At 36.9% G+C, this 25,512-nt stretch overlaps 1 protein-coding gene across 7 annotated transcripts in view; it reads left to right on the forward strand.

Annotated features, from left to right (window-relative positions):
* Positions 1 to 59: 59 nt before the first annotated feature.
* trpm3 (transient receptor potential cation channel, subfamily M, member 3) overlaps positions 60 to 25,512 on the forward strand; it is a 144,414-nt gene continuing 118,961 nt past the window's right edge. The window contains exons 1-2 of one of the 7 annotated variants that reach the window (XM_042723889.1): positions 60 to 132; positions 9,961 to 10,023. In XM_042723889.1, coding sequence (XP_042579823.1) covers positions 121 to 132; positions 9,961 to 10,023 — 75 coding nt within the window. In that variant the 5' untranslated portion in view covers positions 60 to 120. Of the gene's footprint in view, positions 133 to 6,174; positions 6,239 to 9,960; positions 10,024 to 11,645; positions 12,640 to 25,512 lie in introns of those variants that run through there. The other 6 variants (XM_042723893.1, XM_042723887.1, XM_042723886.1 and 3 more) reach the window with 6 other exon arrangements.

A 25,512-nucleotide genomic window follows, 5' to 3' on the forward strand; every position in this document is an offset into this window, starting at 1 on the left:
GGGTCAGGGTTGCTTTACAGGTATGTTTTAGTGGACTGCAACTATTTCCACCAGTGTCTTCACGGTTAACTGGCGACTATCAAACCTGATCCAGGACATCGAGCTGGTGCCATAACGAGAATGAGATTTCAGGTATTACCTGTCATATCAGAGGGAGTGTGAAATATGAAGTGAGCCACAGACCCGGATGTTAGAGCTCATTCATCACGTAGGCTGAAACAACACGCATCATAACATCAAATTCCTATTTACTACCTTTCTTAGCTTCTTCATCTTTCTTTTTGAAAGATTATAAATGTATGTTACATGATACGTGCTAAATGACTTAATTCAAATGGCTTAGAAGCGAATCTCTTGTTTACAGACTCTTTCTGTGGCTTCGTTTGACACTTAAATGTGTAACGTTATATTTAAATAATATAGATACGACTATATTTTGTTACTAAAAATATTTTAGCTTTGCAATGTGACAGATTCTGTCAGATCACATGCATATTGACTGTGTTGTATACGTTAGATGTTTTTCGACAGGCGTGCGAGGGCTCTCAATAAATGTTCCCGCCGAAATCTTCCGCGTGCGGGCATATTATTGTCATCACGATTAACTTCTGTCACGCTGCAGCCTCGCAGTGTTCACACAGAACTCAGCAGGGCTTGTTTAGCGGTGGGCTGACAGAACCAGAACAATAAAAGCAGCTCACTCCTACGCAAATGCTACCGTATTCAACACTCTGATAGTCGGTTTCATCGAAGTCGGAGAAGGTGAGGCAGCTAATTGGAATTTGCGCAGTGAATCTGGGCAGATTTCTTGTGTTCTAAATTAGATGACTGGCAAACAAACAACATCCGTGTGATCTTTTTATGTGAAGGTAAAGGTCTTATGTATTTCCCAAGCTCGCATACTGAAGCTATAATGTTGTAATACTGCCAATTATTAGTATTCATTTATTCATTAAAGCCGTTATTGGCAGCAAATGAATTGGCCTGTTGGATTATGATCCATATAGACACACGAATGTACTATGTATATCAGGATTGTGCAGAATTGGTCATTCATTTCACTGAACAATTCTATTTGATCCGAAAAAGTAGGTGAAAAATACACAGAACATAAGGTTTTTCCCAGAAGTATAATGTCAATTGGTGAGTCGCACTTGTCTGTTCTGATATTATCTTGCATAGCCAAATACACTCACGTGTGTGTGTGTGTGTGTGTGTGTTCTGGTATTTATGGTTTATGAGGACACAAATGTGTAAACCAAAAAGAAATTGAAAAATTGCCAATAGTTTTCTGTGAGGGGTAGGTTTTAGGTGTAGGGTTGGTGTAGGGCGATATAACATTTGGTTTATACAAAACCATTATGCCTATGGAGAGTCACCATAAACTACATATGCAAGAATGTGCGTGTGTGTGTGTATGTGTTTTCAATTTCAAAATTCCCTACTTTTACAGACTCAAATTTCCAGACTTCTCTGAAGATTTTTCCAACCATAAGTTTTTTTTTTTTTTTTTTTTGTGAAAAACAAATTATTTAATATTTAATGATTGAAGGTTTAAATTCGTAATTATGAATTCACATTTTGATACTCTCACAAATGTTGTCACTGTACCAAAATTTCAGTAGTCTGTACCAATACTAGAAAACAACTGAACTGAAATATTAAGTAATTTGTTAATTATTAATGTATTATTAGTCTGCACTTACACACCAAAATCAATTTTGATTTCAGATTTATCATAACAAAAGATGGGATAATCATTGGAATTTTTGATTCAGTCCTGCATTTAAATATTTTGCATTCTTGCAAATATTCCAGTTATAATCAATGAAGATGTCCACATTTTACAGTAAATCTCTTATTTACATTTTGGTTACATTTTGTTGGTTATAATGAAAGGATTCTTGAGGGTGAAGAACATTCAAAGCATGTTGAATAAAAAATCCTGCATTTTGAGTGGTGTTGAGCAGATTGATCTGACTGGCCATAGCGTTAACACTATTACAAAATACAAACAAGCCTCAATGAAGAAAAGTTTGTTTTGAATATTTGTTTTAATTATAAGTATAAGACATACACATTTGTTTATTTATAAAATAAAAAAATAAAAAAAATGCTAATTGCTAAATTATCCATCAGGAACAGAGCGAGACTAAAAATATTTATAAGTATAATTATTATAATTTTATTTTGATTATAAACCAGATTAGAAATATTCTGCTCAACTGAAAATATATTAAAAGATTGTTTGATATGCTTCCACACTTTTTCATGAAAAATACTTGTATGTATGATACATTTATTTTTAGAAATTACCAATGTTATATTTTACAAAATATAATGGGGGCCATAGTCTGGAAGCAAACATTTTTCCATACTGTTTTCCAGACCTGGATAATACTAAAATCAAATCCCATACTTTTCCACACTGTGTAGAAACCGTTATTGGCAAAATGGTGTAAATGCAACAGAAATATGCAGAAATACACTGTTTACAAACCAATTGAATGTTTTTTTAAAAAAAAGTTTAATCTATTAAATGGTATCTACAAATAATTAAATACCAATAGTGCTAGCTTTGTGTGTTATTAGACAAGCAATAAAATATCATTCTCCATTTGATATTACACATAAGTAATAACATTCATTAAGTTAATTAGAAAGTGTAAAATATAACCATTACACACATCTTCATAGGTCTACCAGATCAGTGCCATGTAGTGATGAACAATCTGAATTTTCTGAATCTGAAATGTTTCAAGACCAAACCAAGGTTTGAAACAATATGACATGACATAAACCTCATTTGCAGAAATCACATGACTTCGGTAACAATCTTTGAACCACTGATTCGAAACAAAAGATTTGTAGATGTTTCAAAGCTTTATGAAGCAGTGTTTCAAATGTGCCCATCAATAGCGACATGTGTAATTAGTTTAAAGTGCCGGGATTATGGGAATACAATGACACAATTCGTCCAAAATATATAATAATTAATTGTTATATATTTATAATTATCATAATAATAATTTTCATTTTTTTCTCAAAACTTATGTTGGACGAAGGAAATTCTCATTTGAATTGTCCAATTCTGATTTCTATTGCACATCAGGGGAGTCAAAAAACTTCAATTCAAAATTCGCAAATTGAACTGAGACCTTCTTATGCTCAGAAGGCTGTTGTATGCTGTATATGTTTGCACCAGACTGTGTGTATCACACATTGTGGTGCAACAGACTAGGATATTCCTACACAGTTCAGGCATGGGGTTGTTAATAATTAAATGACTCAGAAAGTGACATAGGGGTGTGCTACTATGGCAACATCCTCCCCCCGCGGAGGTGCCACTTAGTGGGGTAGTGTAAATGTCGACTCCGTCTAATGTCAGTGGGGTTTGTCAAGTACACCAAACTGCCCTTTTTTGCAGGCTCCTTCACTTGTGTAAGGTCAGTCTGCTGGTTTTTATTCAGTAGGCTGGAGATAGTTCTGCAAGGCTTTTGAGTGTGAATTCAGTGATCCTGCTAAAGGCTGTTGAGATTTCAAATCCCCCAAATAGAGAGTGATTTCTCTAGGCACTCTGCACCTTTTACAATGCATGTCAGGAACTGCTCAAAGGAGTGTTATAATCTTCTTTCTTTCCTTCCTAGGTTGGCATGTTCACAACTTTTCCTAGGCTTAGGACTGATATCTTGATGCATTATTACAGTGGTTTCTTGAGTAAATGGCTTGCATTTTTAGGGTGAGTGTTTCTGATTAAGACAGTTGTTCAATATATCATCTTGTTTATTGCTAAGTGAATAAAGTAATGAGTATATTCAAAGTAATCATGCTGACAATTCTAAAATATGTAAATGATTTGCTTAGTCTTATGGCCACTTGGAATATTTTAAAAACATATTTAGTATTCATGATGTGATTTTAGAAAGCTATCAAGCTGTATTGGTTCTACTGATCAACTGTGCAGTCATGCGATGTAAGCACTGGACCTCTGCGCAGTGTCTGGTTGCCATGGAGCTTTTTAGGATTATTTGGATCGCTGATGGTCCATTTAGACCTGATGGTTTCAAACATATGGGGCCTCTTCTCTGTATCGTCACATCCCTCATATGTGCTAGAGATTTTAAATGGATATAAACAGCCACACTCACAGTGCTGATTGGGTTTTAGGTACTTAAATGAGAATATGAAACCATCCCATGGGAACCAATCACATCTCTCCTTCTATCTCTCTGTCGCTTGCTCACTCTGGCACCGTTGCTAATTGACTCATCACATTATGGTTATTATAGAGCATGCTCATGGCTGGTGGAACTCTTTACTCATGATAACCCCTTAGAAATGGCCCATCTTTTTTGACGGACTGTGTTTGAGAGAATAAAAGCACAAAAGAGAGTTCAGCTTGCCTCTGGGCAATTTTAAAAGGCTCAGTTCACTGCTGTATAATACAGCAATATTGCAAATTTCCTAAACCTCCAGTTGGATTTAATTGTGACCCAGTTGTGACTTTTTAAAATAGTACACCCACAAATGAAACTTCTGCCATCATTTACTAACCCTCATGTCATTCCAAACACATTGCTTTTAAAACTTGATTGATTTTCAGTCAATAATGACAAATTTCATCCTGATCATCCCACAAATCTATTATATGACTTCGCATGACTTGATACTTTTTCTTTTATTGTTGCTTTTTTTGGTCCTATTGGTAACATAACAGCCCATGGTCTCTGTATGTCTTCATTGAAAAATGTTTGAAAAAAGTTATCAAAAGCAGTATTAAAATTCAACAAAAGATTTACTTTAGTGGTACAGCAAAGAAAGAAAGTCTTAAAACATGGAATGGTGAGTAAATCTTTTTAGCTATTCCTGTAAGATTTTAATATGTATTTTCCCATAAGAAACTCAATTACATAACATTACTTTATGTAAATGCATAATATTTTGTGGCTTACTACACATTTCATCAGTGAGTTTCTTTTTGGTTATCTATCAAATATTCATACCAGTCTGCCAGTTTCAGAGACTTCCTCTATTCAGCTGAAGCTGAAGATTTCTTACTCGCATGAGATCCCTTTGATGGAGGAGCATGGAAGCGAATGTGTTTTGCTCATCCGGCTCCTTCTAGCCATGACAACTTCGGAGACAAGCCAAATCAAACCAGACCACCTCAATCCAAACAGCAGACAAACCATGAAAATGAGAAAGATTAGAGAGACAGAGAAAGGGAGGCATTACGACGATAGACATGAGAACTGCTCTGCTTTTATTTCTAGTACTTCAAACTAGAAATAAACTAGAGGAAGGAAGGCTGGAAATACGAAGAAGAGCAGAACTGTCAGTGAAATCTGTAGATTCGTGGCCCCCTGATCTGTGTGGTGGAGTCCACAGTCTCCTGCCATTTCTTGCACTCACCATTTGTATCAGTAGGGTGCTCGTCATTAATTCATTACATAGAGCACACTAAATTAGCCCTCGTTAGCCACCGACTGTTTGCTTTATTTTATTTGAAATCATTAGCCCCTCAAAAAGAGAGTGTTTATAGCCCTCTCCCCTAGCAACCTGCATCTGTGAGCAAGCAGGCAGGTAATGCTACCCCAGCCCCCCTCGCTTACCCTTGGCCCACAGGGCTTCCCAGACCCCCCTGCAACCCTCTGGTCCCCACACCTCCCGTGTTGCGTTCAGAGAGTCAAACGGATGTCTGTGGCCCAGGTGCCTCCCCTGATGACGTGTGTCATGCGTTGGTGACAGGGCATACACTCTCTCCTTCCTGCGCTCTCTGTCTAAGTAGACACTTTTAAGTTCGGACACTTTTTTCCAATGAGCCATCTTGATTACAGATCAGTTTGTGAAACTCAACTTAAAATGGATGCTGAATGACTTTGCAGACACCATTGAAGTAGACAGTGCTCATAGTTGTGTTAGGGTCTGACGCAAGGACGACGCATGGGAAATCTGGGCTGCCTGTTTCCGCTGGATACCATGAATGCAGGGAACAGACCCAAGGGAGAGCCATTGCTGTCAAATGAGTCACAAGATCAATGAGGGATTTGTCTCTCAGAGACTCACCTGTGAATTTTGAATAAAAACCACAATTTTGTTTCTAAAAACTCTTATTAGGGGCCTTTTGGTTTTTTGTGGCCTTACTGCCTCCTTGAGACTCTGAACATTAAATCTTCTTGGGGTAACAGGAGAGACCTCCTTGAGGAAAAGGAAAACTTGGAGAGAAATCATTAAACTGGTAAGAGATATACACCGTTGTCTTTTAAAACAAACTGTGTTTTGCACGTTTATGTTTTTATGCTGCTGTGAAAATTTTACTTAACCTGTAACCCCAGGTTGGTCTTCACTCATTTCTAATTAGTGTTTTTGCAGTTTGGAAAAATGGCTACTTCTTTTTAACTTCAAGCTGATTAATAATGAGGCCAATTGGTCATCGTGGTATGCATTTGACTAGGGCTATGGTAAATAAATGATAGCTGTTACTCATTCACCATCTGTTGGAAATTGCAGTGAGCACAGAGCAAAAAGGCTTTCTACCATATGCTCTCAAAGGAGAAATCACTCATGCTCCGCTTTTGTTTCACTCACTTGCACAGATTTTTCCTAAGGTAGACTATTGCATGATTTGAAACGTATTATATATTTTTTATCTAGTCATTTTTATTTATTAATTTAAACAAATATTTTATGCAAATTGTCACTGCATGGGAATTTTAAAAAAAGGGATTATACTGTGAACTGCAGTCACTGGATATTTTGTCAAACATTTGGCCTGACACTCTCCCTAACTTATTAGTTTGAGGATTTATTTTCATGCCATAAAGTTTTTAGTTAGTTATAAATGATAATCTAAGAGAAAATGACTAACATTTTAAGTAAAATGTCTGGCATGCTGTGACATTTGAGAGCACTGGATTTCTTGCATCTGCAGTAATCTGCTTATTCTGATCTGGAGTAGAATAACTCGGGCAAATATTACTAAAAGAAGATGTATTAAAAATGCATTAGAAGCTATAGCAGATCTAGCTGTTTATGTTTATTTGCATTGACTCTGAACCAATTAGAATGAATGCTGACATTTGACATTTTTATATATATATTTTTTGTCCAAATATCTTGTAGCTAATAGCTGTCTTATGCAAACATCCCTGCATACACACATACATGCACACACACCCACCTACTGACTTTGCTGTTGTGAAGCTTGAATTATTGATGGCTCCAGACTGCTAAAAAATGCATCCACAACCTTTTTATCATTCAACAATCAGTTAGTTGACCAATTAGTAGAGCAATCTGAAGTCGTCTTTAATTTTGACCGAGAGAGTGAACCACGTGTAATGAAGCTTGAAAAATAGACACTATGCTATGATAATCAGTTTTAGCAGGGAACAAGACTTCGCATACATTACAGAAATTCTGTTTCAATGTTTTTTGAGCTTCAAATCATGGGGCCTGACAGATAACAAATTAGTGCACTTAAAAGAATGCACAAGCTGGATATGAGAGAGAGGAGAACATGATGATTGATGACACTATCACAGGTGTGGCCAAACTTTTGACCAACAGCTAATGTCTGGTCCACGCTTATTTGTTCTAGTTAAGAGCTTTTCTCCCTCTGAAAAGACCAATCAAACAAAAATGTATTTTGTTTATGAACTACATCATAAGGTTCTTAATTTATTTTCTTAATGAGAAATTAATTTTAAACCATAAATTGTAAACTTTTAAAAATGGGAACACTGTAAGCTTCACAGGTTGTTAATCAGTGGTACTTGTGTTAAAGCCTCCAGTACATGTTATTTCAACTTAATTTTTTTGAGGATATTTAGTATCCTGGTAAAAATTATCTTTGGACAAAAACACTTTATTTTTGTATGTACAGAATCAGAATATTTTGCAATATATTTAAATATATTGTTTCATCAGCTTATTTTATATAATTTAAAATTGGGGTTGCACTATTTGCAGTGCCTTATAAGAAATTAAGTAATTAATTCTTTGCTTAGTAATTTGCATATTGGAAGGGAACAAAACTGAAATTAGCTGGTTGACAACGCTGTTGTCTTAAGTATACTATTATCCCAAAGCTTATTGCTGTAATGACACTAATGCTACAGCTGCTTTTAGGGGAAGTCGTGGTCTAATGGTTGGAGAGTTTGACTCCTAACCATAAGGTTGTGGGTTCGAGTCTCGGGCCGGCAATACCACAACTTAGATGCCCTTTAGCAAGGCACTGAACCCCCAACTGCTCCCCAGGCGCCACAGCATATAATGGCTGCCCACTGCTCCAGGTGTGCTCTTTGGATGGGTTAAATGCAGAGCACAAATTCTGAGTATGGGTCTCCATACTTGGCTCTATGTCATGTCACTTTACAGTACATATTATGCTTGCCTCGGTTTTAAAGTTTGCATCATTACAAAAAAAGTTATTTTATGTGCATAAAAGTAGCATAAAACCCAGCCAATCAGTCTGAACCTCTTTCTAGTTTTCTGTGCTATATGTGACCCTGGGGCACAAAACCAGTCATAAGGGTAAGTTTTTTTGTTTTTTTTTAAAAAAAGCATCATCTGAAAGCTGAATAAATAAGCTTTCCATTGATGTATGTATTAGGATAGAACAATATTTGGCTGAGATACAAGTATTTGAAAATCTGGAATCTGAGGTTGCAAGAAAATCTAAATATTGAGGAAAATTGCCTTTAAAGCTGTCCAAATTAAGTCCTTAGCAATGCATATTACTAATCAAAAATTAAGTTTTTATATATTTAAAGTAGGAAATTTACAAAGTATCTTCATGGAACATGAACTTTACTTAATATCCAAATGATTTTTGGCATAAAAGAAAAATCGATAATTTTGACCCATACAATGTATTTTTAGCTTTTGCTACAAATTTACCCATGCTACTTTCAAGATTCAAGATTTTTATGTGTCACATACATGGTTATATAGAGAATATATAACCAGCAGTGAAATGTAAGTCAGGTCCGCTCCATGGACAGTGCAATTATTATAGAATATAAACACAAAGAAAATTATATATAAACAGGTATGGGGGGAAAAAACTACTTCCAGGATCCAGGGTCACAAATGTTTAGGACAGTCAGTGAGCAAACTGTGTGGTCCATTGGAAGTGCTGTTTGAGGCTGAGACTGTCCCAGGTGTCACCCACTTATTGAAATATGGAACTGTAATAAAATCAGTCACACACTATTCACACATTTCGTATAAGTTTCCACTGCTCCACATTATTTAGGATGGAAATCCATTCTCTCTCTTTTTCATCTTTGACTTGAGTGGCTTTCAATTTTTATTTTTTTTTTTAATAAGAGCCCATTGTTGCCTCAGAGAAATTGCCACTGTGATTTAATCAGTAGTTTATGTCTACCAGTTAACCCATGATACCCCAGAGGTTTCTGTCATTATAATTTAATCATTTAACTTGAACTTTAACTATTGAAATTTAAATATCTTACCATTATAAATATATTTTCCTGCATTTATGTGTCTCTCCAAAGTCACTGCAGACTTAGACATGCTGACAGATAAAGATGGTAACAGGTTTTTATTGTTCTATAACTGCAAAATATTCATTACTTCCTCTCACATTTAATAATAAACTAAGCTTCACATACTCACCCTTGCCTTGTGTGACGTTATTTAGCTACTCAATCACTTGGATTATGTCTGTCTTCATAAAGGTATTTTTTAAAAATATTTTATTTTATTTTAGTTTTTTTGTTTTGGTAAGGTTCGTGCATTTGTCTGAAGCTGATGTGAAGTGATTATTCTCCAGGCAGACATCCTTTGGAGGCATGAATTATTCAGAATACAAAAAAAGAGAGTTAATTTACTTATCTGAAAAAAACGTTTACATTTTTCAAAAGTATGCATTAATAACATTAAAAATCTTTATAAAAAATATAAAGTGAAAGCTCTGTGTTGCTCATTGAACAGGACTTCATGACAAGAAAAATCCAGTCCAGGAGAGTTTTGCAACCTCTTTGCACAGAAATGAAGGTAAGACTACAGTTTCCTAAAGCATTCAAGTTTTTTTTTTTTATTTATTTATTTTTTTTTTTGGTCTGTTTTGTTTTTTTAGTTCTACAAATATTTGAAGAAGTAAATGTTTTAAAAATTTATTTTTCCTATATTCTGCCTTGTGTGAACGTTGGACGTTCTTGTTACAGAAAACTCTGGAAAACAGTCTCTGACTGATTTAATTTATCTCAAAATTGCTGGTCAGAGTAAGGGCATAATGGATGAAATGGCCACAGTGAATAATGGCAAATGATTGGCCCCTATAAATCAGATGTTGCAAGGATGGAGTCAAATTTTCTGTTTTATCAAAGTCAATTTGACTAAAAATTTGAGAAAATTTGACAAGCTCTTCTGAATTTTGTTAAGAGGAAAAGTAAATCTGTAAATGGTTCCTGAGAATTATATACAAATCATAACTGTATGCTATAAGTTATTTCTTTTGTATTATTAGTCATGCACAGTCAAAGCTAAATATAACTCTAAATTAGATTAGCTTGCTATTTCCTTTTTAATTGTTTCTAGGACCATTTTTATCTGTGATTAAAAAAAGAACTAGTGATGTTTTTTGGCTGTTCTGGTCAGAAAATATGTTGGTCTTATTTTTTTTTTTTTTGCTATGATCTAACAAGCAGCCTTTTTAATAACATACCATGCTTACTTCCAGGGGTGATGACTCAGTATGCTGTGGGCTTTACACAAGGTTACATGCCGAGATTTTTCTTTCAGTTCCTTAGAGTCTGCTCACTTAAACTTTTAATTAAACTTGTTGAAAATCCTTTAGAAATGTTACTTTCTTACTGCTAATCAGATCAGAAGTCCGTCAGATTATCCTTAAGCCATCACAGCTCTAAATTGAATGATATATATATTTTTAATTGTTTATGTAAACTGGAATGCTAATGAACTTCCAGCTGTGCTGGTATAGTGTTTTCTTGTGGTAACCTTGGAAACTATGAGTGGGTGGGTCTTACGCAGGGTTTATCATACTGTACAATATATCAGAGGTGTAAATTGGATGAAAGGTTTTTGATCACAAATTAGTTTATCTTCCAGTTAATTTATATCACTATATCATAATAGTACATAGTATAAAGCCTGTGTTATACTTTCCACGTACGTGAGTCTGCTAGTGCCTGCTATGGTATGCATGACGTAAAAATTGTCATTGGAGAGTGTGCGCAGAGGCGTGGACATCCACGTGCCTCCCATTTTTTGTGAACGTGTGGACAAGTACGCGTGGTCAATAGCCTTCAAAAGCATCAACTGCACATGCGCAGGCTGTGTGAAGAAGCCTGTTACTACTCGAACCTGTACAATCCTTCGATAAAACAATATAAAGACAGCCAGATGTGCAATAATTCTGGGCAATTGTTTGTTCACGTGTTTGTTGCAGAGCTGACCATCAGCATACACTGATGTATAATCAGTAGTAGTATAAATACAAGTAGTCTGCGTCCGCGCTGTCCGTGTAAGCGTCCGGATTGCTCATACGGAAAGTATAACACAGGCTTTTTTTTTCACATGGTTTTGTGTGGTTGCATTTGTAGGCCTGGATCTGATTCATTGCTTTGGTCTGTATTTTTATCTGCTCAGCAGGAGGAAGTTCATCATTTTCCATGTAAAATAGGTCTGTTTTCTGCCAGTCGTGAAACACATGACAGTGCAGAAAGGGTAGTTGTGCAGATCTTGGTGAATCGCCTTTAATGTTAGCCTTCATAAATGTTCTTAGGTTTTAAAAATCCTACAGTGGTAAGTGTTTTGTACTGGAGAGCATGTGGGACTAACATGAGTCTTGCATTCTTGTGTCGATTAAAACCAGTGTGGGACCACAGGGGAAAAAGAGAGGGGGAACCTGTAGAAACCCTCAGCTTCTGTTCTGAAAAACACTTTAATCTCCGCGAACGGTGAACGGCGAGAGCGGGCGACACGTGAGCTGTGAACTCTGCTAGTGAAGCAGATGAGAGAGGGAGATATAACAAGTGGAGAGGGAGGGAGAGAAGGAGAAAGGGAGGGAGAGTGTGAATGAGGGTGGGGAGAGAGCGTGAGAATGAGAGCTCAGTTCCAGGGTGACTCGCTTTGCCTTTGCCCGCTCAGTTTGAAGACATCAGGAGACTAAGACCAGGAGAGGAACCTTGCAGGCGGGGCTGTGCCGACCGCAGTTTTTTTCTGTCTCTCTCCTTCTGTTTTGTTCCTTCTACGGGTGAAGCCTCCTACATTAACTGAAGCAGCAGGACCACATGCAACAGGGTATAGAAGCCAAACTCCTTCCATTTCTTTCACTTCTCTGTTCAAGAAAAGAGCAGGAAAGAGATGCCCTGACACTCGGGAAGAGTTTTAGAAGGAAACGAAACATCACAGTGTAGGGTTCCTTGTTTCCGTGGCTTTCAGTCTACATTTGTTAAGGAAACCTTCAAAGTTATGACCAAAAGAAAGTGGGAGGGGAGGAGAGAAGGCTTCAAAGTCAGCTCCACAAGGGAGGAGGCACAGGGGCCCGGGCGCCCCTCCACCAGAGGGCGCTTCTCCGAATCGTGGAAGAGACTGAGCTCCAGACAAGGGTCTACCAAGAGGTCAGGACTGGCCTCACAGCAAGTAGCGGTAAGAATCCGAACAGCATCTGTGTGTGCTCTGTTCTTCCCAGTTTGTTGAATTTGGAGCGAGGGGGGTGGGTGCAGTGGAGGGACTGCTGATGGAAGGGAGGAAGAGAACGAGGGCATGAGATCACACAGAAATAGAAAGGGGTGCACAAAAGAGTCTGGCTTAAGCAGGTGGGAATCTAAGGGTCCCCTTCTGCCTCGAAAGATGTTAGTGAAAAATTTCAGCATGTTGTGACTGCTAAAGGGATTTTATTATGAATGATGCTTTAGTATGCACAGAACAGAAGCAAAGAGTGAGATAAGATGGGCTGAGAAAGAGTGAGAAACTTTTATTTTGCATAGATATGTACCACAATCAGGTGCTCTGCCAAGACCATGTGCCATATGGAAAAAAAATTATAGTTGTTGTCTGATATAAAGTCCTTTGTTGCGCCAGGCCATAGAATACTCTGTGTGCTAAGTGGGGGTAAATCACATTTTGGTTCACATATCTGTAGTCAAAAATTTCAGGCATGTTGCATTTCCAGCTAGTAGACTCCAACCCCCTGATGTTTTGATCTCATTTTGGCTGATTTAAAGTCTATAGCAGTAGATTAGAACAGAATGAGGGGAAACTCAGTGGGTCAGTTGTTGCTAAGCGCACGAGCGTGCCCTGAAGCATGATCTAAACCATCTGTCACACACCGAAGACAGTTTCTTTCCGCACTTTTATGCAAATTCAGTTTCACAGTTTGAATGACTTAGCTAGAGGGATAGATACTGTATTTTTTAGGATTATATGTATTTTTGCAGAAAAATGCAGAAAGTTTTCTGTTAGGTTATTGAAATTAAATAGAAGTCTATGGTGTATCCCCATTTAGATATCTAAGTAAACGTGTTTAGTGTTTTTGAACTTACAGTCCAAAGTTACTTAAGATACCACATAGTTGAGGTCGGCTGATCAAACACACTGCATGTCCTAACAATGAGGATGGCAGTGTAAGGAAGTCCATGTAAGGGAGTTTTGTGCTAGTTGACAATTTGTCACAAATTTTTACATTCACTGATGTACATCCAAAATGTTTGGATTTCTGTCATCATTGCAGATCCAGCCGAATTGACACCAAAATAATGTTATATAACTGGCCAAATGGCAAATCCCATGAATGACAGGCGATAGTCTAGAAAGCATCAGTACAAATGTATATAAAACTAGTAATATTTTGCATAGTGTAAATACTTTTTCAGCACAAAGTGTGAAAAATACTACTAATCAGTCAGTAGTTGCATTCTGGTAAAAATCTAAACTACTGGCCTGACTGGTCAAAAATAAATAAAAATAATTTTTATTGAGCCCTGCATTACACATCAAAGCATGTATGCATTGACATAAACAGAATCTGCGATCATAGAGATGGAAGTCATTAACTAGCTACTTAGTCTTAAGTGCAGTTGCAATTAGGCTACTGAAATGTAGCAGAGCAGCATTTTTAAGTAGCCTATATGCAATATTTTATGCAAAGTGAAAATATTTTCTCCACCATTAAAAAATACTCTAAAATAACTCTAAGGCTTCTGTCACACACAACATGCCATTCAGTACTGTTCTGAATGTTAAAAAAAAAGTATGCAGTTTATACATGGAAATACACTACTGGGGAAATTTACTTAACATCATGAGGAATATCTAAAGTCTTGATGCATGTCTGAAAAAGCTCTAATTTAAGGACAAAGTGATGTAAGTGTATATCAATGCCTTCTGAAGTACAAAAAACCGTTTGGCAAGTTCACTCTCATCCACGATGTATTTAAATCCATACAGTAAGTGTTTACTTGCCGTTTCATGCCTAAGCTCTGTTGTTAAATACTACATTTGTATTAACAGTATTGTCTTTATGTGGGTGGGTGTGATATTTTTTTGTCATGTTGCTATAGAAACGTCTCCGTTTGTTTATCATATAGATCTTTTGAATCGCATCTTCATCAACTTTGTCACATCTAGACTGCCCATAAATCCACTAGTTCACTGTTGATTTGAACAATGTACATGTTTGTAAACCATAAATCCATTTGTCGTCTAGTGTAAATTTCTTCTGGAATGTTTAGATGAGTTTAATAGAGAGAATTTTGTCACAAGGCACCTGCTGGGGAACCATGATAAAAAAAATTAATAAAAAAAGATAACAAATGTGTCACCAAATGGTGTTAGGGAGACATTAAGGCGAGAAATACTGAGAAGTTCTGAGAATGTACCATGCACTTGTGTTGCATTATGAATTATGATGAGTGAAATTTAACTTGTGTAGTTAAAAGTGTCTTTGTTAATGTACATGTACTCCAACAGTCACCTTGAGGAGTTTTACAGTTTTATATCCCAACTCAGAGGAAGTTTGCTTTCATGCTCGGCAGGCCGGATATTAGGCACTAAGTGGCAGTGCAAACAGTGAGGAGTATGTGCGTGCCAACACTACTGCTCAAACAGGCTAATTGTTCTGTAACATGGTTTTGAATCAAAGGAGGCTGATGAGAACCTTGGTAACTGTATCTTGGAAACAGAGTCATTTATATATCTTTGTTTCTTTATATGGGTTTATCAGTGGGAGGTGTTAAGAGGGATAGTGCTATAGTATATTAAACTATAGAAATTCCCAATCAATATTCTGTACTTCAGTGTTTACATGCTGTTTAAATCCCGATGAAATCCATATGGACTTCAGGTTTAAAAATTAAGCGTAAAGTCTGCACCTTGTCATATTACACCCCTGTTCATTCACAGTCTGAAGTTATTCTACCCTGGAGTCACCAGATACAAGTCCCTTTGTGTTTGACTACAAAGACTGGTTTACGACTTTCTTGTTCTTAAACATTCAGAAAATCCATCTTGTGCTTGGTTGGTGTTAAGGCAGTCTTAAACAGCATTACACTGGGCAACTGAAATAGGAGCGGATCAGAGTTTGGAATGAGCCGTTGCAACCTCCGGGGGATGATTTTGTGCTGCTACCACAGGGCTTTAAGCCTGGTGGATGTGGCTTAGTTTGGTTGTTATAGCAACAGTCACACATATCGCTCGGCACATTTACAGTCCACTTCTCACTACAGTTACAGATATGTCACTAGAGTTCACATACTTTGTAAATTACTCTAAATTTTCGAATAACGCTAAATAGCAAAAAACGCTAAACTTGTCACCTCAGAAAAACTGAATCTATGCTTTTGTTGGGCAAGGTCGCAACCCTAATTAGCTTTAAAGGAATGTTCGGGGTCCAATACAAGATAGGCTCAATCAACAACATTTGTGGCATAATGTTGATTACCACAAAAAATTATTTAGACTCGTGCTTTGAATTTTATGAATTAACTCTTCTGTTCAAATTTGTGTATAATTTGTGCCATTATGTTGTTCTTAATATTTTTACGGTTGTTTTAGGTGTAACTTTGTCTTTGCGTTTGAATTTAACTATACACAGAAAAGGTTAATAAGTGATTTTATTTCTCGAAAGTCATGTTTACACACATACTATTTTTGTCTCGTGAAACAGTGAGTATTTAACAGTTTGCTGACTGACCCAATTCACTTCCATTGTAAGCATTTCACTGTAACCCAGATGTTTTGCCCTTACAGAAAAAGAGAGAAAAGCAAAAAGCAATTTTTTGTGTAACAAATGTTGTTGCTTGAGCTTAACTTGTATTGATTGTGCACACGTAAGTCCTGTAAAAGTTTATTTTCCATCTTTAACACAAGATTTCATTTTTCTGCTATTCCATGACTGATCATGCCACTGCAGAATAACCCAGGTGCCTAGGTCTCAAATCACCGTCCCTCAGCATTAGATGAAATAACAGGCGTGAATTGGAAAGCTCCTCCCTCTGGTAAAGCCGAATGGCCTCTGGAGAGAGTAGTCTCTGACAGCTGAAAAAGCCTAACAGAACCCAGCATTCCTCTCAGAGGATTAATGAGCTCACACTCTTGCCTGTGTGCGTTTCTGATAAAAGCTTTTTTCTCGAAAGCCAGTCACCGCAGGGACCTAGGGAGCCTGTTGCTAGGATGGCCTCAGTAACAACATAATTTTTATTTAAAAATACACACAGTTAACATAATCGGAATTTTGCACAATTTGTGCATTTGATTGACATAAACTAAAAACATGCTTTTAGCTCAACCGTCTGCACCCTCTGTGATTGTGATTTCTCTTTACAGTCTGAAAACAGTGGCTGCTTTAAAAAGCTATTTAATACTAAGTTCTCTCTTTAACTGCTGTTAAATACTTTGTTAAAAGTACAGTTCACCCAAAAATGAAGGTTTTGTCATAACTTACTCATTCTCATGTTGCTTCAAACCGGTATTTCTTTCTGATACCCACTCCATTTTTTGTCAACAGAAACATAATTATTTAAAAGAAAAACATCAAATGTGAAGTGTCACACAAGGAATTCTGGTAATGTCACTGTAAATTATAAGATGACTTGTTCTTTTCACTTCCAAAGACTGTACATTTAAATGTATTGACTGTACTGTAAAATTACATGAAATCATGAAGTCATGTTAGATTTATATGGCCCTATGAAATTCCGTTTTTTTCCCATTTTAAATTTTCAATTAAAAATGTTCAAGACTCTGTTTTAATGGTTAAATTAAATTTGAAAGCATGCCTAATTAATTGCAATCCGGAAACTTACAATATTAAACAGCAATTTTTAATTGATTTTTAATTGTAAATCAAGTGGGATTGTGAGGGCTGGAGGAAATTTGATCTTCTACCATCTGTTACAGGCAACAGTTCATTTGAATCACATGCAATTACTATTACCCACCCTGTAAAAATCCACTTTGTAGTTGTTTATTGTCCCCCAGGTCAACTGGGTAACTTTTTGAAGGAGTTGGATGTGTTACTATCAAACTTTCCTGAGGACAGTACTCCTCTGGTACTGCTTGGTGACTTCAACATCCACCTAGAAAAACCCCAGGCTGCTGACTTCAACACTCTGCTCGCTTCCTTTGATCTCAAGTGAGTGTCTACTATGGCTACTCACAGATCAGGTAACCAACTGGACCTTATCTACACATGCTATTTCTTCACTGACAACACTTTATTTACTCCATTACACACCTCAGACCACTTCCTTATCACTTCTAACCTCACACTAACTCGTGACATAGCACACACTCCTCCGCAGGTCACCTTTTGGCGTAACCTAAGCTCACTCTCTACCTCTCGCCTATACTCTATGGTTTCATCCTCACTTCCTTCACCCTCTCAGTTTTCAGCACTGGACACAAACAGTGCTACTGACACTCTCTGCTCCACTCTAAAATCTTGCTTAGACAACTTTTGCCCCCTTTCATCCAGACCAGCACCTACTACCCTCTGCCCCTTGGCTGTCTGATGTTCTCTGTGAACATCGCTCTAAGCTCAGGGCTGCAGAGAGGAAATAGCGCAAATTAAAAAACTCAAACCGACCTTAGTGTGTATCAGCCATCCTCTCTTCCTATTCTGCAAATGTCTCCACTGCTAAAGCGACATACTACCACAACAAAATTAACAACTGTTCTCTCGCACACTTTACAAAACGAACAACTGTTCTCTCGCACACTTTGAAACTTTCTCTTCTCTGTCGTCCTCCAACTCTTACAGCTGATAACTTTGCAACATTCTTCATAAATAAAACAAGAAACATCAATGACCAATTCTCCATACCGACAAATACACACTCTCTCTCCTCCTTCTCTCTACTCTCGGAGACGGACATTTCCAAACTTATCCTTTCAAATCATCCTACCTCCTGTCCACCTGATCCTATCCTCATTTACATAATTCAGGCCATTTCTTCTTCAGTCATACAGTACCTGCGCTTACTCACATTATCAACACCTCTCTTCACACTGGTACATTTCCCAAAGCATTTAAGCAGGCTCTGGTAACCCCACTGCTTAAGAAACCCTCTCTGAATCAATCACTTTTAGAAAACTACAGACCAGTATCCCTTCTTCCGTTCATGGCAAAGACACTTCAGTGAGTTGTGTTCAACCAACTCTCTATGTTCCTTGCACAGAACAACCTCCTGGACAACAACCAGTCTGGCTAAAAAGTGGCCACTCAACTTAGGCCCAATCCCAATTCAATTTTATACCCCGTCCCCTACCCCTCCGCCTAGCCCTTCCCCTTGTCCCTTGAAACAGAGTGTCAAGGGGTAGGGGTGAAAATATTCCCTTTAGAATTGGGACACCACTACTATGCTGTCACAGGTCATCAAACATCGTCTAGCTCCTACAATGCACACATATACTGTGCTGGTGTGCATTAGAGACTTTAATTACCGGTCTATATTAATGCGTTGCTTACTGACACACACACACCATATATATATATATATATATATATATATATATATTGGAGATCACGCAGCTCACCCAACCAGGAAAAAAGAAACTTGTCAACGCTGCCCCACAACTTTTATTAAATACAGTTTAAATATTGAATTGCTACATTATATTTTCTAGCAACGAGAGGATAAAATCGCTGTTTTTTTAAGTAAACTCACTTTAAAAAGAGAAACGCACAGACGCGCATACACACAAATTCCATCTATCTCTCTCTCTCTCTCTCTCTCTCTCTCTCTCTCTCTCTCTCTCTCTCTCTCTCTCTCTCTCTCTCTTGAATTGGCAATATTTGAGAAAAGGGTTTAGCGAGTTCAAATTATTGGGGGGACTAGCTCCACTCAATGTCTACGGTGGTTATCGCCCCCATCAGACATGAAAATATGTTGTGCTACTATCGTGCAGTTTATAATGATATGACGTTAAAAAATATTCACGATTTTTTGCAAACATTTCTTTGAGTAACATAACCATTAATATGGTCCCAAAAAATCTTCGTTTGAAGGGCTGTCTGGCCCTTCCCCTACCCCTACCCCTCCAACCAAAAGAGAATCAAGACACCCCTACTGCTTCACCTGAACACGCGAAACAGAGGGTTAGGGGAAATGGGAAGGGCTAAGGGGTAGAATTGGGATTGGGCCTTAGACAGCCCTGGTCTTGGTTACTGAAGCCCTGAGACTGGAAGGAGCAGCTTCCAAATCCTTAGTACTCATCTTGCTAGATCTATCTGCTGCTTTTGACACAGTTAACCACCAGATCCTTCTATCCACCATCATAAAGATGGGCATCTCAGGAACCGCACTCCAATGGTTCAAGTCTTACCTCTCAGTTAAGTCTTGGTCAGTCAGGGTGTCTTGGAGGGGTGAGGTTTCCAAGTCACAACTTCTTGCTGATGGGGTTCCTCAAGGCTCAGTGCTTGGACCTCTTCTCTTCTCCATCTACGTGTCATCATTAGGATCTGTCATTCAGAAGCATGGCTTTTCTTATCACTGCTATGCTGATGACACTCAACTTATTCCAATCAGATGATCTGACAGTAGCTGTTCGCATTGCAGCCTGTCTGAGAGACATTTTTAGCTGGATGAAAGACCATGACCTTAAACTCAACTTTGCTAAGACAGAACTGCTCATGGTCTCAGCCAACCCAGCACTTCATCACGACTTCTCTATACAGCTGGGTTCATCAACCATAACCTCTTCCAGGATAGCCAGGAACCTTAGAGTTGTGATTGATGATCCGTTAAGCTTCACGGACCATATTGCTACAACAGCCCGGGCCTGCAGATTTATACAACATTAGGAAGACTAGACCCTTCCTATCAGAGCAAGCTGCACAACTCCTTGTCCCAGCTCTTGTTCTCTCCAGACTGGACTATTGTAATGCTCTCTTAGCGGACCTTCCTGCATGTACTATCAAGCCTCTGCAATGCAGCAGGGAAAGTGGTCTTTAAAGAGCTGAAGAAAGCTCACATTACACCTCTCTTCATTGGTTTACACTGGCTACCAGTAGCTGCTTGCATCAAATTCAAGGTACTGATGTTTGCCTACAAGACAACAACTGGCGCTGCACCAATATACCTAAACTTGCCAGTTCAAACTTATGCGCCCTCCAGAAGCTTGCATTCTGCAAGTGAACGACGCCATGTGGTGCCATCCCAAAGAGATGCAAAATCACTATCACGGACCTTTTCCTAGACTGTGCCCATCTGGTGGAATGACCTCCCTGTCTCAATTCGAACAGTTGAGTCTTTGGCCATTTTCAAAAAACGTCTAAAAGACATCTTTTTCGCCAGCACCTGATGAACTAATACTAGCACTTACCTATTCTATTCTGTTCGGTTCTGTTCTGTTCTATTCAGTTCTATTCAGTTCAGTTCAGTTCTATTCTATTCCATTCTGTAAAAAAAAGCAAAACTCTAGCTGTGTAGACTAACTGAGACTTGTCACAGCACTTGTATACTGTTGCTCTCTCGTTCATCTGATTTCTTCTATTGTTCTCCTCATTTGTAGGTCGCTTTGGATAAAAGCATCTGCTAAATGATTAAATGTAAACCAGTCTTTTACCATACATAATTTCGCTCTCTCTTTCTCTCTCTTTCTCATATCTATCTATAAATGTTTATATATGTAATAAGCTTTTTTAGAGTCAGTCTCTACCCTTAAAACAACCCATTTATCCCATAACACACTGGCACAACAGACTGTCTTTAAAGAGATGATGGTGCATCAGTAACAGCCAACAAACCAACTAATCAGTGTACTTGTGGCAGATTAATTTTATCTTGGCAGTATTTACCCCCAGATCGCACACATCTTGCCCAGACCATTTCATTGCATCACTCTTGTTGAGATGACAGAAAAATGCAAAGCATGTGACTCCAGCCTCTACCAGCCCTCCACATTAGCATTTTCCTTCTCAGAACGGCTGGAGTGCTCCAGGGTTGATGGATCTATTAATTTCAGTGTGGATAGCCCCTTTATAGTGGTCAAAGGGAGAAAGACTGTAATAAACACCATTATATTTATACTGTGCTGCTTTTATTGGCTATTCCTATTAGCTGCTAATTGCCAGGTTGCCTTGGTAACACACTTGGCACAGGGAACTAATGTAAAATTTATGTCAAGCGAGTGTGGCATTTCCTCCTCTGCTCTGTTAGCATAGTTGCACTCAGCTCAGGGATCAGGGGTGCCATACTGGAAATACATGAAAATAGATCCATCCTGTAATCTGTGCCAATATACAGATATTTATTGTTATTAAATGTTAATTTATAGCTCTGTCAGCTTACCTCTATCGAATTACCTTACCCTCTTATATTTGGCCATAGCTAAAAGGTTTGGTAACACTTTATTTTAAGGGCCAAATTCTCACAATTAACTAGTTGCTTATTAAGCAAGCATATTTCTATCATATTGGCTATTTTTCGTACTTGTAAAGCACATATTAATGCCCTATTCTGTATTACCATATTTAGATCGCTTAATGCACCCCATACCTAAACTTAAAAACTATCTTACTAACTATTAATAATCAGCAAATTGGGAGTTTGTTCAGGGAAAACTCTAAGTTAATAGTGAAAAAGCATTCCCTATTCTAAAGTGTTACCAAAACTTACCAAAAGTATTTTCCAAGACTTTAGAGGTTCTTTATCAGTTAAAGGTGTTTTTCTTATTTCTTATGTAGTGGTTAATTATGACAATAAACTTAAATCCAGGCCCATGCCTACTTGCCCCAATTTGTTATTTGTTATTGAATTCATATGCATGACTTTATGGTAGATATTTTGGATATTTGATTGTTCTTTTTCTGTATGCTTTATATTTTGATTATATCTGCCATTTCTTAAAGTTAACCTTGGTGAAAATCCTGAACTGAATATGATTTTTTTTCATACTGTATATTATAATATGCTGCATAACTGTATAATTGTAGCATTTAAAGGGATTTTAGTTTAGCGTTTTTATTTAGACAGTGTAGTTCAGAATTTTATTGGTTATAGGATAGGCATTAATAATATTTATTGCATATTCATTTGTAGCATTTAAAGTGAGTTTTATTTATTTATTTTTATTATTATTATTTATACAATGTAGTTCAGAATTTTTTGGTTATTGGCATTAACAAAGAATTTTTAGCTTTTCACTAATTGTTAGGGATGCAAGTTGCAACAATACAATTTTTTTCACATCCAGTCTGATCCGATAATGAAAATTCTGAGTATCGGATGATAACTATATGATACCGATACCAGCACAGGTTTTATTTTAAAGCCATTGTAGAATTTCTATACCGCTGTGTTGACCTGTTGATCACTTTTTTTTGGTGTGTTAAACACAATCTACTAAATATAGACAACTTCATTTAAATAAAAATATATAATCATAGTCTATGACACAAATACTATTATAAACTAGGTTAGTGGATAATTCAGCAGCAAATGTTATTCTAGAAAAATCATGAATGCACAATAATTTTATAAAATATGAACATTTAGTGAAATAACATTATTTAGAGGGGAACAAATAAAAGTGAATAAGTATAGGATAAAATCTGGTAAAATGTTACAGATTGCTCTTTATATTGTAAAATACATTCATGAAAAATAAGTAAATATATTTATAAATGTATACTATAAAATTAAAAGATATTTTCTTTGTTTAGCAGAGTAATGGAGCCAGGAACATATGATAGATAGAAGAACAAGAAAGGCTATTAATAATTTTTCATTGCACAAAAGTATTAATACCAAAAGCTCCAATACAGAGCAGCACAAATCGCATATGCGCAGAATGATGCACTTGAAGCAACACGTAGTCACAGCGCGCAGCACTCCGCATAGAAAAATTCAAAGCATAAAGGAAAGAGTAGTGTATGGGTGATGTGTAGTGTATTAAATCTGTTCGATAGTTGATGAAGTCTTTTCTTTTAACAGTTTTAAATTGCAGTTACTGTGCACTCTTGGAAGGAGTTTCATCGTCTTGACTGTCGTAACCGAATGTGACACGCAGTTTGAAGGCTGAATGGAGGATGAAAGAAAGACGCAGCGGAAAGAACTTGACTTAAATATTCATCTGTACCTCACATTAAACTATAGAATGGCTTCAGAACACTTGAAATATAGTGGCATAAAGCTTTATGGTGCTTTATAATGTTTTTGTTCCTTTCGTAGGGCTTAACAGTAACACAGAATAGTATACACACAATTTGAGGAACCTGCTCTATCGGAATCGGCTCCGATACTGACATTCTCTGCTGGATCGGGTATCGGTCAGACAAGACCAATCCAGCAGAGAATGTCAGTATCGGAGCCGATTCCGATAGAGCAGGTTCCTCAAATCTAACCCTGGAGGTCCAGTGCGCTGCAGAGTTTAGCTCCAACCCTGATGAACCTCACCTACCTGTGATTTTCTAATGATCCCGAAAACACTGATTAGCTTGCTCAGGTGTGTTTGATAAGGGTTAGAGCTAAACTCTGCTGGAAAGTGGATCTTGAGGTCCAGATTTTAGGATCCCTGCGATAGAGTATCAAATCGATGCATGCCTACTAATTGCCATTTTAATGTACATGCATCCCTTGTTTTGATAGTAAATACTACACTTGTGTTTTTACCTACTTTACCCTCTGAGGTCTAGGGGGTTTTGGGGGCCTGGAGAAGTGTTGACATGCCCTGACTTTTGTGCTTTTTTCAGTTGCTTCTAAACATACATGGTTAAAGTCTGAAACACTATTCAGTACAAACTGGGCTACAATAATATGTAAATAGCATGTATTTACATGATTGTTTTTGAGAAAACAATGTTTATGCGTGGTTAGTGAAAAACTAAAATTTGGAAATCACTGAAATAAGGTCATAAAACAAATACACAACATTTATTCACAAGACTGTCAAACCTGGAGCATGTAGCCTAGAATTTTTGCTTCAAAATGATGTGAAAATCATCTTGTTTACTCACTCACAGAAAACAATAGATTGATTTAAATTTAAGACACTTTTTGTTTCTAAAGGGCATATGCGAGTAGGCGTCAACTATCGTGAATATTTGTGTGATTCACACCTGAGAAGAAAAAGGCCCGCATAATGAGCCTTTCAACCAGGTGTGTGACTGAGAGGGATGAGTTACAAGAAAGGATGTGAGGACAAAATAAATGTATATATTTTTTTTGTTTGTAGTTTTAGAATATATTTAATTATCCCACAAAATAATTTGAGATTCACTTGCAAGTGCAGTTAAACAGTTTATTAGGAACAATCAAAGCTGACTTTCAAAGCTGAATTTTTAGCATCATTATTCCAGTCACACGATCCTTCAGAAATCCTTCTAATATTCAGATTTTTCTACTCAAAAAAAAAAAAAAAAAAAAAAAAATTATTGTTATATTATTATTATTATTATTATTATTATTATTATTATTATTATTAATGTTGAAAAGAGCTGAGAATTTTTTTTCAGGTCTTTTGATAAATTGAAAGAACAGCAAGACTGAATGCTGAAAATTTTGCTTTGATCACAGGAATAAATTAAACTGTAAAATATATTAGAATAGAAAGCAGTTATTTTAAATAGTAAAAATATTGAACAATATTACTGCTTTAGCAAACTGGTATTGACTGGTATTGTGTAATGTTGAAATATATAAATGAACATCACATAACTAGCATTTCCATATTGTTTATGAGCTCTTAAATAAACTAAATGATAAACTGCATTATTAACATTATTGTGATGGTCACTGATACTTATAGTTCAGTAGAACATTTAGATGATGTAAATAAAACTAAATAAAGTTTCACTTGATTATACATTTAGTCAGGAATTATAGTTTGGAAAAAGTCTAACTAGTAAAATGTGTACACGTTATGTGAAACCTAATACAAGTGTATATATAAATAAAAAAAAAAAAGTTAGTTCATTTTAATGACGCATTTCTAAATGAAGATCACCGGAGACCAAGGTTGCAGACAGAGCACCTTGTTTGTTATCTTTATTTTATAAATGCACAAAGTTTTGTTGTTATT

This window comes from Cyprinus carpio, chromosome B5 (genome assembly GCF_018340385.1).
Source record: "Cyprinus carpio isolate SPL01 chromosome B5, ASM1834038v1, whole genome shotgun sequence".
In the NCBI taxonomy this organism is placed as follows: Eukaryota; Metazoa; Chordata; class Actinopteri; order Cypriniformes; family Cyprinidae; genus Cyprinus; species Cyprinus carpio.